At 36.0% G+C, this 17,273-nt stretch overlaps 1 protein-coding gene across 15 annotated transcripts in view; it reads left to right on the top strand.

The window, feature by feature from the left end:
- R3HDM1 (R3H domain containing 1) overlaps positions 1-17,273 on the top strand; it is a 199,277-nt gene that overhangs the window by 86,674 nt on the left and 95,330 nt on the right. For 9 of the 15 annotated variants that reach the window (XM_023193775.2, XM_023193781.1, XM_023193782.1 and 6 more), the window contains exons 4-9: positions 1,780-1,821; positions 2,292-2,381; positions 6,827-6,941; positions 8,027-8,105; positions 16,988-17,047; positions 17,131-17,271. In XM_023193775.2, coding sequence (XP_023049543.1) covers positions 1,780-1,821; positions 2,292-2,381; positions 6,827-6,941; positions 8,027-8,105; positions 16,988-17,047; positions 17,131-17,271 — 527 coding nt within the window. Of the gene's footprint in view, positions 1-1,779; positions 1,822-2,291; positions 2,382-6,826; positions 6,942-8,026; positions 8,106-16,987; positions 17,048-17,130; positions 17,272-17,273 lie in introns of those variants that run through there. The other 6 variants (XM_023193780.2, XM_031936413.1, XM_023193787.2 and 3 more) reach the window with 3 other exon arrangements.

Here is a 17,273-nt window from a genome sequence, read left to right on the forward strand (position 1 = left end):
AGTATGAACTCTTAGGTAAAAGTAAACCGAAGTAATTTGACCATGGTTATCCATTAATAAGAAGCAAATTCAAAAATTTAAGTCCAGCTCTTTTGCATATGAATACAGGATTTACATTGCCAGTTAATGACCTCTTTCATTTTAAAATTTTTAATAGAAGATTTTATACCAGTGATACTTAAAATTACAAGAAATTAAAGCAGAGGACTGGGAGTAAGTCACAAATTATTTTCCCTTCTACTTCCTGAGAACTCATTTGGTTATGTGCATTTTCATAGTTATTCACCTGTTGCTTTTCTCCCACTTATTTTTTTTCCTGTAAGCCCTAGAGATGATGGCATCTACCACCTAGTCTAGATGGTAGCATAACTTATTTTACTTACATTGTTAGATGTGAGTTATGGGAAATTAGAAATCCTCTTGAACAAATTAGAGAGTAGGTAAAAACAGAAGGCAATACCAACATGCAGAAGCCCTCTTAGGCAGCACTGCCATATGCACGTGTGCACACGCATGCTGTTTTCTTCTATATAAGAAACAAAATCATTTTTCTTTTATTTTTTCTATTTTCCTTTTGTTGTTATTCTGTAGTTTGTGTAATCTAGGGTTAAAATCCCAAGAATACAGTGCTTTTTAATTTTGAAGGAGTTTTGGCTCAAAATGGGACCAGGACATACTGATATGTAGACTTTTGTTTCTGTTGACCCCTCAAGGAAGGCCTTTTTGAAGTAAAATGATGGGTTTTTGTTGTTGTTGTTGTTTTTAATGTAAAGCATACTAGTCTGGATATTAAGGATTTTGTATCTGTTTTATGTTTGGTACCAGACTGGCTCCCTCATGTTAAGAAGTAAAAATGATAGATGCTTGGGCCATGTACTATTTGGTGTTGGGTTTGGGGAGGGAAATTGGAAGAAAGAACGAAAGGAAGGTAGAACGAAAGGAAGGACAGAGGAAGGAAGGATGGAAGGAAGGAAGGACAGACAGATGGAAGGAAGGAATGTAGGAAGGAATGTTTAAAACATATCTGGCTCTGGTTTGTTTAAAACCTATGTGGCTCTGGCTCACAGGTGCTTCAGCTGGTTTCCCAAACCAAAGCTTGTATCACAAACATGAATTAGTTTGCCTTACAGGGTTCTCCAAGCGTGAGACTGATGGTCAGCCTATCAGTCATGCTGGACATCCGTATTGGAAGTCTGCCCTTTTTTCTTCTTTTCTGCTTCATTGCCTCACCTCAGACCTGGTGAATAGGTTTCCATCACTAATAAACTGGTGGTGTACTTCATACAGTGTTGAAACACCTCAGTAGATTTGTGGTTGGACTCTGACTCACTGTGCATTTGAAACATTCTTATTAAGTTTAGAACTTTTCGAAGTGTATCTGCCTTAAACTGCTGGTTTTTGTGTGTGTTGTTTTTCCTTAACCTTGGCTAAACTATAATATATTGTAAAATAATGAAGTATATTTTATTTCACTACTAAGAAGTCACCATATAAGTTCCATTGTACTCAACATAGAAATTGTGGCCATTTGCTGATTTAAAGAAAAATGCCTAAGAAAGAAAAATAATAGTAAAAATGCCAACCTACCAGGATTTTAAAGAATCTTCTGCAAGTGTGCTTCTGGGAGGAATCAGTACTCTTGTACTGAAACCAACTTTGATTTCCTCACTTTTCATACTTTATGCACAGTTAGTTTTTCTGTGGTTTAGGAGTATGAATTAAGAAGCAAATTTTCTGTTTCAGTATGAAATTTAATACAAATCTTTCTTGTATATTCAGCGGCCATTGCAGTCATTTGGACAGACAGGAAAAAGGTCTAAGGTATAGTAAATATTTTGGTGTGCTGGCATGCCAAGGGCCTTCCGTCATGCTTGATAAATCCTTGTTTTCATATAGCACTACATTCAGTTTAGTTCTTTCATATTTTATGGGGGGCAGAAAGCTTATTTTGTTTTATTTGGGATTTTTGTCTTGCCTAGTCGCTTTTGTGCATCGCTTTTTTTATCTTGATGGTTCTTTATCTGTAGAGAAAATTGCTTTCTCACCATTCTTTGGGATATGAAGTTGGAATTATTCCCATTCTTTCTATTGCTATAATTTTCAAAACTGCAATTGTTTGTTTTCCTTCTTAACAAAGGCTTTTAGTAGTGTTTAATGATACATTTAACTTGCACATTTCATCTACTGTTATGGCAGAAACTATAAAGAAACTTAGAAACTCTTTCTAGGGGGCTTTTGGATATGCCCTAGATTTCTGAAATGTAGTGTTAATTATAAATACTTCTCTTTAGTCAAGCTCAAAGTTAAAGCTAGTTCGGAGCCTTGCAGTGTGTGAAGAATCTCCACCACCACCTGCACCAGAGATATCACAGGAGAACCAGGTAAAAAAGCAAAACAAATGTTATTTCAAGACATGGTGGAACTGGAGAATTTTTATATATGATTTAAGTTGTGTTGTTATATTTGTTTTATTTTGACTAAAGGAAACTGATTCAATAATACTTGGCACCCAAGATATACATGAAACGTTAGAAAACCTCTTTGCTTCAATCTAAGGCTTAGAGCAATGATTTCTCTTCTGGAAAAACTTAGGAATCATGTAACTAATTAGGAATGTGGCTTTAGGAAAGTTATAAATTAATTTTTATAAAGTTAAAAAATGTTAAGGTAGAACACTGAGGTTTAGGCAAACCATTTAGTTTGTCCCTTACATTCTTTTTAATGCTGTAACTACTTTTCTGTTAATCTCAGCCATGGGTTGATCTCTGTCTCATGTTAATGTCTGTATATTTATGCATAGATATTTTTGGACCCTTTACCAATGTTTACCTTGTAATAACTTTGCCTACTGGCTTGTTCTACTTAATAAGAGTTTGAGCAACTGAAAATACTCCTTTATCCCAACAGACAGTTTGCAAGGAATTTGGGCAATTTTGTGGTTATTTAAGAAGCCATGACTGATCCACGACATGTACATCTTTTTTCTAAAGTAATTATCATTATGCATTTGGTGATTCAAACTAAAATTGTTATACTTTCCCTTAATTTACATGATACCTTCAAAAGCCTTTTACAGATATTGAGGATAGTTGTCACATATTTAGAATATGTACTGTTTTTGAAAAGCACTACATTTTATTGCTTGAAAATGTGAGGAAAATGTTTTGAAATAGATTGTTGTCAATGAAATGTACTTAAAAATCCGTTTGCTTTGACATTTCTTTGCATCAGAAACACAAGGTTGAAAATTAATTTATGAATTTTTTTTTTTTTTTTGAGACCGAGTTTCACTCTTGTTGACCGGGCTGGAGTGCAATGGTGCGATCTCAGCTCACTACAACTTCCGCCTCCCAGGTTCAAGTGATTCTCCTGCCTCAGCCTGCCGAGTAGCTGGGATTATAGGCACCTACCACCACGTATTTTTAGTAGGGACAGGGTTTCACCATGTTGGCCAGGCTGGCTGCAAACTCCTGAGCTCAGGTGAGCCACCGCGCCCAGCTGATTTTTTTTTTTTTTTTTTTAATGTATCTACATGGAGGTAGCTGTATGCATTTATTTGATAAAATAGATACATTTTAGCAGTGAAATAGACTTTCTAGCAAAAAGCAGAAATACAGTCAAAATATTTACTAAATCCTTGCCTGGAGAACATTTTCAAATATTAACCTTTGGCTTTTGCATGACTGTAAGAAAACTGGACAGCTATAATATAGTCTGAAAAAAAAAAATCAAGGCCGGGTGCAGTGGCTCACACATGTAATGCCAGCACTTTGGGAGGCCGAGGCGGGGGGATCACGAGGTCGGGATCGAGACCATCCTGGCTAACATGGTGAAACCCTGTCTCTACTAAAAATACAAAAAATTACCTGGGCATAGTGGCGGGCGCCTGTAGTCCCAGCAACTTGGGAGGCCGAGGCAGGAGAATGATGTGAACCTGGGAGGCAGAGTTTGCAGTGAGCCAAGATCACGCCATTGCACTCCAGCCTGGGCGACAGAGAGAGACTCTTTGTCTCCAAAAAAAAAAAAAAAAATCGCTAAAATTATTTTTTGAAACAGCACTTTTTAAAAGTTCTTTTGGCCAGGCACAGTGGCCCACGCCTGTAATCCCAGCACTTTGGGAGGCTGAGGTGGGTGGAACATTTAAGGCCAGGAGTTTGAGACCAGCCTGGCCAACATGGTGAAACCCCGTCTCTACTAAAAATACAAAAATTAGCCGGGCGTGGTGGCACAAGCCTGTAATTCCAGCTACTCAGGAGGCTGGGGCAGGAGAATAGCTTGAACCCAGGAGGCAGAGGTTCCAGGTAGCCGAGGTTGCGCCATTGCCCTCCAGCCTGGGTGACAAGAGTGAAACTCTATCTCAAAAAAGAAATAAAAAAGTTCTTTTGTACAAGTCAGAGTAAAGAATACGCCTGTTTGGGATGGAGTAATAGGTACTGTAATGTTTTTGAAAATTCATTTCTTCATTCTGTCGACCAAAAAACAGATGTTACACCATCTTAGCCTCATGACAGTCAAAAGAGATTGAGGAAAGAAGGGTCAGGCATTCATAAATCTGTTAATACAGAAAAAGTGCATACTTTTTGAAAAATCAAAAGCTGTATCATGACCTTTGTTTTTTGTAGTGCATTTTACCTATTTGAAAAATCTTGGGTACCTGTTATGGTACTAAATTTGGCTAGTGAAAATTTATATGAGGAAAAAATAACAGGAATATATGTTGTGTATTGATATATACATTATTGATCATAGATGATTTTTTGTGTTGGCCGTTCAAAAAGATGAGTTATGGCATGTGGATAATGACTAAAGAAGCTATATCAAAACTCAGTTATTTCCCTTAATATATTCTTTCTCAGTTTCTCTTAGATCCAGTAAGCTTTTTCTTTTTGGATAATTGCCTATGAATAAAATCTTCTGAATAAAAGATGCTTGTTCTAGTAAGAAGTCTTTTTCCAAGCCTTGAGATAAATAAATTGCACCTGGGTGGAAATTGGAAAATAAATTATTTCTCATGAAAGGTACTAGTATCTAATCCTTGATGGTAGACACACTTTCCAACTAATTTGCTTGATTCAGAATGTGATTTTTGAGGAATTAATCTGGAATAAAACTCATTCAAAAAGTTGAGAGGCAATTAAGAGAGAGATGTCACTTGGTATCTGATGAGAGCTTGTGAGAGGGAAGTGACCTCAATAACAGATGTCATTGACAGAGTGAAGAGTGAAGAGTAAAGGAATTGCAGCTTCCTATGGAGAGGTAGCTATTATTCCAGTTATTTATAGTCTGAAGATTTTGTATGTAAGGACTTCAGTGTTTAAAATATATCTTACTTATATTGCTACTGAAAACTAGGCCAACTGAAGACAGACCTCAGTACATTAAACTTACAAGATTTTAAAAATATAGTTCATTTTGATAAAATAGTTTAATATCTGTACTTAAAATGTATGGCTTTTTGAGGAGAGCTTAGAAATGAAATCTGCTAGTTACTGGAAGTGCCTTTTAGTGAATATCTAAGAGGGGTTAGTGTGAAATCTTTTCTCCCAGCCTGGATTTCATTGGGTTCCTCTTGAGTAATCAGAATAGAAATTACAAGTCAAGAAAACTTCTAAATATTATACTTCTGAAAAATAGTTCTGGGATTCATTTCTAGATACCTGTTTTGCAGTTATGAAAAGAGTAAAGAAAGTGGGTTGGAAAATGAATCACAGTAAGAAGAATTACTTCCTGGTTGATGAGTGTAAGGAAGTTGCCAGTGTCTTTGGTAAACAAGACAGAGAGTGCATAAAGCAAGTGTTTGTCGTCCTAGTGCAAACTGCCAGTGTGCATCATTTACCCTATATTATGAACACAAATTTGAACTGGTATGATGAATTGAGAAGAAGAAAAGAGATGAAAATAGCAGATAGCAGTCCTATTGTGGTAAAAAATCTACGTGTCTGATTGATGGTTTTCATGACTGTAGAACAACAGTATAATTTAGTCTAAAAATAGGCTACCCCTTTATCTTTAGTAAAACTGGTGTAGAATTTATTATAGCTTTCTTTACCTAAGTAAACAGAGCTACATGATTTTTGCCTTTTCTCTCTGTGTGAATTAATTTCTGGTAATCCCTTTGGGTTCTGGAATTACATGTAATGGCATTGCTTTTAAAGTAAAATGTGAATTCTCCTTTCAGTCTTATAGAATGTGGTTACTTTACAATTAAACATTACATATCTATAAGGATACAATTTTGTTTGAAATCTTTCTAAACAACTGTGGTGATCGAAGGATTGACAGTGATATATAAATCTCAAAAAGGAAATAAAGTTGTGTGCTGTTGATTTTGGAAATTTTTGTACTTATATTTTTATATGGTAGGAGAATGAAGGAATGTGTGATGATAATGGATACTGAGAAACCTAATTTTTATTAATCATTGACTTGACACTTATACATTCGTATTGTCATGATTGATGATAATTATGCTCTTGGTTGGCATCTTCCTTGCAAAAATAGGTTAAGAAGACCTGAATTCTCATCCTCCAGGGATTTTACAAGTTGATGCACTTAAACTATAATAGGAAACATTTATTTTCTCCATAATAATCTTGAGGGTTTGTTTTAATTGATATATTCAACTCAGAACATGAATTTTAACATTTTATGTAAAGTTTTTGATAAAAGTGGTACAGTGTTACTGTTTTTTAGTTTAAAGAATCCAGTTGGGTAAAATAATCTTTTTTTCTTTGTGCAATTTTATGTTACTCAAAAAATATAAATTTGTGGTATTAAATGAATTATATTGTATTTTCATTGAATAATTGACTTTGCCTTCCAACAGGAGAAAATTCAGATCCAGTTAACACAATCATTTGAGAAAGAAGAGAAGCCTTTAAAAGATGAAGCAGAAAAAGAAAAGGCCAGTGATAAGTTGCCCAGAAAAATGTTATCAAGAGGTTTGCAGTTCTTTTGTTTTCTTACAAAAAAATAATTTTGCTATCAGTAATTCTATCCTTTACCCCTCGAATAATTATCTATAGTATATCTTTATGTAAAATGACACAGAACAGAGTGGAAGGATGATACAGTACTTACCTGAGCAAAATGGTTTAACACAGTTCCATATATCAGTAAGACGTTTCAGCCAAAAACTGTAACACATAACAGACATTGAGGAAGGTAAATATCTTATGGTCCCTCACTCATAGTAAAATACTGAAGTCATTATAATTTTTATATTGATTCCACTAAGAATACTATCACTCTTGAATTCCTTATGATACAAAGAGCTGATGTCATAGTATTGAGTATCCAGTAATATTCTTTTATAAGTTTGGAAGGTCTTCACTATTACCTGGCATTGCAGATCAATAGAAATGCTTTTTAAATTTAAAAACTGACTTATGGAGATCCAGCCACTGCACTCCAGCCTGGGTGACAGAGCGAGACTCCGTCTCAAAAAAAAAAAAACTGACTTATGTTGACCAGTATTATAAATAGTATAAGGATATTACATTTAAGGAGAAGATAGCACGAATATTTGAAAAGTATTTTGAAAGCAAGCCAGTAGTAACAGACCTCATAAGAATCAAATTCTTTCACAACTAAAATTTGTATCTACCTCCATATTATTGCCTCCATTATATTCATATCTGAACTAAGCTGTCTTAATTTGCTACAAATGTAGTTAATTATGTAAATCATTTAAAATTTTCACCCACGGAGGCATTTTGAACATGAGGTGGTGGTGAGTAAAAAAGGATCTTTAAAGAATTTAGAGGAAATTAAACAGACACATGTGAGAGGTTAATTTTTTTTTTAAATGTGCATGGATATGCAGTTATATACACCCATGGTCATGCACATTATATGGGAATAGAAAGATTGTGGTCACCGGAGTTCATTGTAACTTTTCCTACTTTGTCAAATTTTTTTCAATGTGGGGCATCTTGTTTTATTTAAGATATACATCATGTGTAAAAGGGAATGGGACTTGTTTTCAAACAACTTTATACTGGGTTTTTGTGTTGTTGTTTTTTAGATTCCAGTCAAGAATACACTGATTCAACTGGCATAGATCTACATGAATTTTTAGTAAATACATTAAAAAACAATCCCAGGTAAAAATTAAATTTATAAGGTTTCCATTGCTTCTAGAGTACCATAATTTTGCTATATATGTTTTCATTACTGAGTTAGAGTAATAGAATAAGATTGCAGATATTTGAAGTACACCAGAAACATTTTAGTTTTTTAGGGCGAAGGTCTTGTTGGTCTAGTATATGAAAATATATAAATATCTTTTTGCATTATGCATGTCACCATGATGTATGAATTTTGGGAAATACAGAATCACTAAGATATTTAGGCTTTTAATTGAGTTAGACATATACCATTAAGTCATGAGAAAAAAGAAAAATAGGTATCTCACCATAGTGCACTCAACCAAATAAGAACTTAGTGTATTCACTTATAATGAGTTTTTGAACTTTTTAAATGCAAAGTTTTTGTTCCTTCTTGCTGAGTTTATAAACCATCAACCCAAAGATTTTTGAGTTGAGTCAGTACTTTAATTGTGAAATCTTTCATTTTGTCAGATTACTAAATGAATAATTTTTAAATTTTTTGGCAACTCATAACCACTTTGAGGCATTCTCCCTACAAAAATGGCTACCCACAAATTATCTGACCAACACTTTCATAGAGTGAAAGATGCCAAGGTGAAGAAATCTTCCTCTAGATGTTAACTTTCCAGAGTAGTAGGTATTTGACATACACTGAAATAAAAATGATGTCACTAGATATGGGCACATGGAAGATAAGAGAATTGTTTATCTCATATAGTCTTGCTTCAAGATAACTTGTTTTTATTCAGGAGGTATTGTTTTCAGTACTATCTTGATTTTCTGTTTTGTGTTTAATATCAACCCCAAAGATAATTACCAAAATGAAAAGTGTTCTGTCTATAATAGGAGCTAAAGGATTATAGGTAAGGATTTAGAGAGAATATAGGCAACTCCACTTGACTTTTTTTCCTCCAGTTCAAGTTTATTCCTCAGTAGTCCCAACAGAAAGATAAATTTATGAGTCTGTTGAACATCTCTAACCATGTGCCAAGCATTGTGCTAAGTAAACATCGTAGACATGAAAAGGTTTTACATAAAAGCTCTGACCCTACAGTATTCACTGTCTCTGTACTAGAAAAAGACACATGATAATTAAAATAAAATAAATATAAAAGAGGTTTACAGATGCTGTAATAGCCAGAAAAGGGCCCCAACCTCTGAAAGGATTTGGGAATGTGTCACTGAAAAGGTGGTGCCTAACCTGAATCTTGAATTAAGAGTGTTTTAAACTGGAGCTGTCCATACAGAGAAGCATGGGAAGGGCATTCCAGATAGAGACTAGAGGATTGCCAAGGCATAGTTATGTGAGAGGAAGTGTTATATTCAAGGAAAGATAAGATTGTACCCTCTGACTCTCACAAGCATGTGGCAAGTTATTCCAAAAAGTGACGGTAAAGGTCAGGCACGGTGGCTCACGCTTGTAATCCTAGCACCTTGGGAGGCCAAGGCGGGCAGATCATGAGGTCAGAAGATCGAGACCATCCTGGCTAACATGGTGAAACCCTGTCTCTACTAAAAAAAAATACAAAAAATTAGCCGGGCATGTGGTGGGCACTGTAGTCGCAGCTATGCAGGAGGCTGAGGCAGGAGAATGGTGTGAACCCAGGAGGTGGAGCTTGCAGTGAGCGGAGATGCGCCACTGCAGTCCAGCCTGGGCGACAGGGCGAGACTGTGTCTCAAACAAAAAGAAAGTGACAGTAAAGGTACTGGTGAGGTATGAAGTATAGGTCATATCCAACTATCGTCAACATGGGATAATAACACCCTGGCAGTGAGGAAATGTGAGGGGACCTTTTGATTGTCGCAGTGAGTGCAGAGTGCTGCTGGGAAGCCAGGGATGCTAAAAATACCTACGAAACAGTGATAAACAATGAAAAATTGTCTTGAAATGCCAGTAGTACATCAGTCGAGAAATACTGAGTATGACATGCCAAGTTAAGGAGTAGTTACAGGATTTTAAATAGGGCCATGCCATAATGAGATTTGTGTTTTGGAAAGATTACTTTGGTGTTTTAGAAAGATTATCTTGGCAGAGATAACTGTAAACAAAGACAGTGGCTAGGAGACCATAGAAAAGAATGGAGAGGAAAAGACACATTTGAAAGATATTTAGGAAGTATCATGGCAGGACTTGATGATCATTCGTATATGGAAAGGCAATGGGGACAGTAGAGTAGAACAGAACGGCCAAGTACTAAAGATAGCGAAACCGGGGCACAGTGGCATGTGCTTGTAGTCCCAGCTACTCAGGAGGCTGAGGTGGGAGGATTACTGGAGTCCTGGAGGTTAAGGCTGCACTGAGCTATGATCTCACCACTGCCCTCCAGGCTGGACCCCATCTCTAAAGAGAGAGAGAGAGCAAACAGAGGAATCCTGAGAACATTTGTCCTAGAACTCAACCAAAAGAGAACAGTTACATAGAAAATAAAATAACAGAGGGGCCCTGCGCAGTGGTTCATGCGGGTAATCCCAGTACTTTGGGAGGCCAAGGACAATGGATCACCTGAGGTCAGGAGTTCAAGACCAGCCTGACTAACATGGTAAAACCCCATCTCTACTAAAAATTCAAAAATTAGCTGGGCGATGCATGCCTGTAATCCTAGCTACTTGGGAGGCTGAAGCAGGAGAACTGCTTGAATCTGGAAGGTGGAGGTTGCAGTGAGCTGAGATCACGCCATTGCACTCCAGCCTGGGCAATAAGAGCAAAACTCCATCTCAAAATAAATGAATTATTTAATTAAAATAAAATAACAGAGGGATATGAAAATAGAAGTATTGTAAGGTTGTGAAATGTATATATTTGGTCTTCCTCCCTGTTTCCTATCTTACAACTAAAATGCCTGTAATCTCCAAAGAGGTATCTCTTTGTATGCTAATGTTGACTGACAGCTTCAAGATATCAGATTAGGCTGGTCATTGGAAGGACAAAGGCATGATTAGAGGGTTGGGACTTCAGCCCCTGCTCCCAACCTCCTGGATGAGGAGATTAGTGAAGGTCAGTCTCCTCAACAATCATGCCTACATAATGAAGACTTCATAAAAACCCAAAAGGACAGGTTCAGAGCGCTTCCAGATAGCTGAACACATGGAGGTTCCTGGAGGATGGCAAGCCCCAGGAAAAGAACGCAAGCTCTGTCGCTCTTCCCCCATACTTCGTTGTATGCATCTCTTCATCTGTATCCTTTATAATAAACCAACAAATATAAGTGTTTCCCTGAGTTCTGTGATCCGCTCCAGCAAACTAGTTGAATCCAAAGCAGGGGTCATGAGAACCCCAACTTGAAGCCAGTAGTCAGAAGTTCCAGGGGTCTAGACCTGGAACTGGTGTCTGAAGTGGAGCAGTCTTGGGGACTGAGCCCCAAACTGTGGGATCTGACACTGTCTCCAGGTATAGAGTGTCAGAATTGAATTGGAGGACACCCAGCTGGTGTCCACTGCAGAATTGCTTGCTTGCTTGCTTGCTGGTGGAGAGAAATCACCACGTATTTGGGGTCACAGAAATCTTCTCTGTTGATAGTTGTTGTGTTGGTGTGAGAACAGAGGGAAAACATGATTAAAGAGGTCTTTCAAAACAAGTACCAAAAATAATTCATTAGATTCGGAAGTTAGAAATTGTTGGCTATTTTAACATTTGGAATAGGATGGCGGGAACCAGAACTCAGTGGGTTGAGGAATAAGTGGGAAGGTAGGAATTCATAATTAGTATAGTGAAACAAGATCCTAGACAGGCAGAATTTTTCTTCTCTCTAAACCTGTGGGAAAGACATCAGCAAGGAACAAAGATTGTAAATCCGTTTTTATGTCTTCCAAATTATGTTTCCATTGTGTAGCTATTTTTCCTCTATAGATGCAAACGATTTTCAGTTATCCACATAGACATTTTTTAACTATACAGTTTAATGGTTTTTAGTACATTCAATATACAGATAGGAGCACTGTCACCGCAGTAACAGAACTTTTTCATTGCCCCAAAAGAAACCCCATACATTGTAGCTATTCCTATGCTAATAATAATAGTAATACTGATATTGGATGATCCCAATCCTCATCTGTTTTCTGTTTCTGTATATTTCTCTGTTCTGGACATCTCATATGAATGAAATTATATAATACATGGTCGTTCATGACTGGCTTTTATTCACTTAGCATAATGTTTTTAAGGTTCATCCATATTGTAGCATGTACTTTTATTCCTTCTGTGTATGCGTTTTTATTTGAGCAAATATACAAGTGAATAATCCATTTAATGGCTAATGTATAAGTTACTATTAATGTCATTGTGGTTTTAGGAAGTTGAAGCTAATGTTAAATTTTGTGAGAAATAAGGTTTGCTTAATAAATGATTCAGTATTCTCTCTCAGTGAAGCATACAGCTAATTGCCAGCTATACCTGGTATACAATTAGTTAGAAGTATGGCAAATTCCCACTGAAGCTTTCAAGGTTGAATATTGCCTGGAGAATTCTACTAGATGTTAAGCAGATTTATTTTTAGTGATACTAAAATTTAGTCAACCTTTCCTTTTTGGATCACTTTAATTTGAAATTTTTTTTTCACATCATTAAATCTTCATTATCTTGTTCATAGCCCAATAAATAAACTAAATTTCAGGGGTTAAATAATAAGTTATCTGGAATTTCTAGGTGTCTGCAATATTTTCAGAGGCTACCGTATTAAATACAGTCATTAATGAATTAGAACCTAGGAACCTGAAGGTGTTATTGATAAAGATTACACTCACTGACATAATTTTGTACATATTTTTGTGTTGCTTTTAGCCATATTGTATAAATTTTATATGGAGAAATATGGATGGTACAGATAACTATATTAAGTAACTAACAGGAAAACAATTCCATGGATTAATCCTGAAAATGGATATTTTTTAAGTAATTTGTTTGCTCTAGGGAACATCATGTATTTGCTCTCTGAAATATCTTCTAAAAGTCATTTTTATTGGAGGTAATATTTAAGTCATTTTATTTCTTATCTGTTGCAGACATTTGACCAAGAGTATATGAAACATTGGGTGGAGGGTGGTCAAACAGAAGCATTACTATTTTCTGCTCTTATTTTTATTTGCCACTGGTATAACAACTGTTCCCTCTTTCTCTGAAATTACTTCTGGAATAATGACTACAACACTAGTAACTAAAAGATTGTTAGCCCTTCATTTTAACTTTTAGTAGTAGTTTATTAGCTTGTTTTTATTACTTCTTTAATAAATAACAGCATGTATCAGTTCATTTTAAAGGTTACACGATAGAAGTTTTAGTTTATGCCTACTTTTAGATGGTTTTGGCTCACCTGCTAAAACATCAGTATACCTTAAGAAAAGTAATTTACTTGTTAGAATCTCCTGTAAAGGATTATTAACCTTGAACTTGATGACCATTATAAAAATATCTAAGCTCAATTACAGATAGGAAAATTTGAAAGCTTGGATAAGCTACAATGTGGAATAAAAGGCAGAAGGTATAAATCTTAAGACCTTAGGAAAGTTGTCATTCTTATTTTAACAAGTGCTACTAAAAGCAGGGTATGTTTTTTAAAATAAAAAACCCAGATAATCTAAAAATCCTCTGCAATCTATAGATCTACATATTAAGGGGAGAGAAAGCCTAATTTGTATCAATGGCCAGTAAAATTGTTAGATTTTGTTATTTCACACAGATAGTAGAAATTTCAGTGGCAGTACATTCATTGAAGAACAATTGAAATATTCTTATACCTACTCTTTAGCTCAAACACAGAAAATCAATTTAAATATACTGTTTTATGAACTCCAAATAAGTTGCCCGCTTTTTTTTTTTTTTTTTTTTTTTTTTTTTGAGATAGAGTTTCACTCTTGTTGCCCAGGCTGGAGTGCAATGGTGCAATCTCAGCTCACTGCAGCCTCCGCCTCCCGGGTTCAAGCAATTCTCCTACCTCAACCTTCAAGTAACTGGGATTACTACAGGCATGTGCCACCATGCCCCGCTAATTATGTACGTTTTTAGTAGAGATGGAGTTTCTTCATGTTGGTCAGGCTGCTCTTGAACTCCCTATCTCAGGTAACCTGCCCGCCTCAACCTCCCAAAGTGCTGGGATTGAGCCACCGCACCCAGCTAGTTGCCTGCTTTTGATTCTCATCTTTATTTTTTTACAGTAAGGCACTATGTAAATTATAAAAGTTACTGAAAATACTGTCTCACGATAAATTAACCCCAAAAGCTTGGATGAGGCTGGACGCAGTGGCTCACGCCTGTAATCCCAGCACTTTAGGAGGCCGAGGTGGGTGGATCACTTGAGGTTGGGAGTTCAAGACCAGCCTGGGCAACATGGTGAAACCCTGTGACTACTAAAAATACAAAAGCTAGCCAGGTGTGGTGGCGGGCACCTGTAACCTCAGCTACCGGGAGGCTGAAGCAGGAGAATCGCTTGAACCCGGGAGGCAGAGGTTGCAGGGAGCCAAGATTGTGCCACTACACTTCAGCCTGGGGGACAGAGCAAGACTGTTTAAAAAAAAAAAAAAAAAAAAACTTGAATGAAAGACGGTCTTACAGTTTAGTAAATAAATCCTTTCTGGGGAAAACTTTAGGAAGTAAAAATTCTTCACTCTCCCCCCAAATTTAAGAAAAACAAAAAGAATACTAAAAGACCTTCTGGACGAAGTAATTTTATTGCTTTATTCCATGCAAAATATATTTGTTGAACCCTTCTATATACAAATAGTTCAAATAACTATATGACAATAATTGTGATAAATGCTATTAAAGAAAAATATGAAAGAAACAATTCTAAGAAAGAATATAAGAGTGTGTTTCAGCAAAGGGGAACAGCATGTTCAAGGTACCTGAGAAAGATAGGAGCTTGGCAAATACAGAAATAAACCATGATGATAACAGTTTTGTGAGTTCAGGTCAGGAGATTAGGCTGGAGCTGGATGAAGACCAGTTCATGCCTGCCTTGTACATATGTTTAGTTCTAAGATCAGTAAGAAACCCATGACAGATTTAACAAAGTGAGTGATGTGAGATCACATATGTGTTCTTAAAAGATTGTTATACATGTTTCATGTAGAATAGATTAGGGAAGATCAGGGAAGATACAGGGAGACAATATACTCCTGCTATAGTAGTCAAGCCAGAAATCCCGATTGCCTGGATCCAGGGTTGTGGCAGTAGAAAAATAGATCAAAAGTAGATAAAATTTGCAGTAGTAATTATATAGAAGCATTTGAAAAAGGATGATTAAAAAAAAAAACAACCACCACCTTCGAGACCATCCTGACCAATATGGAGAAACCCCAACTCTACTAAAAATAGAAAATTAGTCTGGCCTGGTGGCACATGCCTGTCATCCCAGCTACTCAGGAGGCTGAGGCAGGAGAATCGCTTGAACCTGAGAGATGGAGGTTGAAGTGAGCCGAGATTGTGCCCTTGCACTCCAACCTGGGCAATGAGAGCGAAACTCTGTCTCAAATAAATAAAAACTAGAATTCTCATGCTTCTAGTATCATATACTGAGTAGAAGGTGGTGCCACTTACTGAGATGGGATATACTAAAGGAGAAGCAGGTTTGGAGACAAAACTGAATATTGATATAATTTTTATTAGAATGTAATTCTGTCTTCAGCTTTGGATTTGAAATCACCAGGTAGACATGTTTTTCTCTTGATTTTTTTTAAAACTAATATAAAAATGTATAGTTAAATATCTAATGACTGATGGGGGAAAAGTTATTACTTAGTTTTATGAAACTTTTGCGGTATAGGAGGAGAATCAAATGCAGGTCTGATGTGTAGACTTTCAGGTGACCAAAGGCGGGGGCTACCAGTTCTTCTATTGAAATTGAGAATAATCTGCATAGTTTCTGTTTTAGGGAGTCATTAACCTCTTGGCCTCGTTTTCTTGATCTGTAAACTTTGAAAGATAAAACTGAATGATTTGTAAAGCTGCTTTTAGCTTTAAGGTTCTGTAACTTACATTTTTTTTTCACATGTGCATGAAATTTCCAATTAGCACAGGAAAATTCTGGAGCCATGTTATGGGTGTGTGAGCAGGGAGGTCCTTTGGGGAGCAATACCATTAATTTGTTGCAGCTAAGTGAACTAAGTAAGACCTTAGTGATCTAAAGGAGCATATACAGGTACTCCCTAGAGTCCTTATTTATTTTATATGTTGGAGGTTTTTGATTCACTTAGATTTTTATGGGAAAATTTAAAAATATATAATGGCAGTTTATAGAATGGGTTGAAATATCCTCTTCTTCTAAGTTAGCGATATAATTAATACTTCTCTGCCATAGTCCCATCTACATACTAGTATTAGAGTCCCATAGGAGTATTCCTGTTGTTACTGTCATTGCATGTTCTTTAGAATACTGTTTCTATGGAGGTCAGCATGATAACAAAGTCCTGAGCCTAACTAAAGGTATCTGTTTTTCTGCTTCCTCTCCACTTCATTGAATGAGAAATAAAAACTAAAGTGCTTTTTCTATGCACACATTCACAGAGCAAACTCTAATATAGGAATACTTAGCAGATCAACATACATTTAAGTTCCTTCGTTATGTGTAAGCAAAAAAAAAAAAATGCATTTAAGAATAGCCACATGTTGATTATTGTTAAAGTTGGGTGATGGGTACATCAAAATTCATTACACTATTCTCTACATTAGCGTATGTGTGAAAACTTCCATAATAAAAAGTTAAACTAAAAAAATCATCTTTTATTGTTTTAAAACATGAATAAATATTCTAGCATCAAGATTGGGGTAGTCCTGAATGTATAGTTTTTAGGGGGTGAAATTTAACTGTATAAATCATAGTCTGTTGACATTTGTGATTACTTCATTACTAAGTTTTACATATAAGAGTCTTCATACTTTGTTTCAGGGACAGAATGATGCTGCTGAAATTGGAACAAGAAATTTTAGATTTCATTGGTAATAATGAGTAAGTCGTGACATTTAACAAGAAAAGAAATTGTCATCACCATTCTCCTTGACTTACTAAATTGGTTTTTCTTGTGCTTCTAGGTCTCCACGTAAAAAATTCCCCCCAATGACATCTTACCATAGGATGCTATTACATAGAGTAGCCGCTTACTTTGGATTAGACCACAATGTTGATCAGAGTGGGAAGTCGGTCATAGTAAACAAAACTAGCAATACAAGAATGT

The sequence above is a fragment of the Piliocolobus tephrosceles genome, chromosome 11 (genome assembly GCF_002776525.5).
Source record: "Piliocolobus tephrosceles isolate RC106 chromosome 11, ASM277652v3, whole genome shotgun sequence".
NCBI classification, from domain to species: domain Eukaryota; kingdom Metazoa; phylum Chordata; class Mammalia; order Primates; family Cercopithecidae; genus Piliocolobus; species Piliocolobus tephrosceles.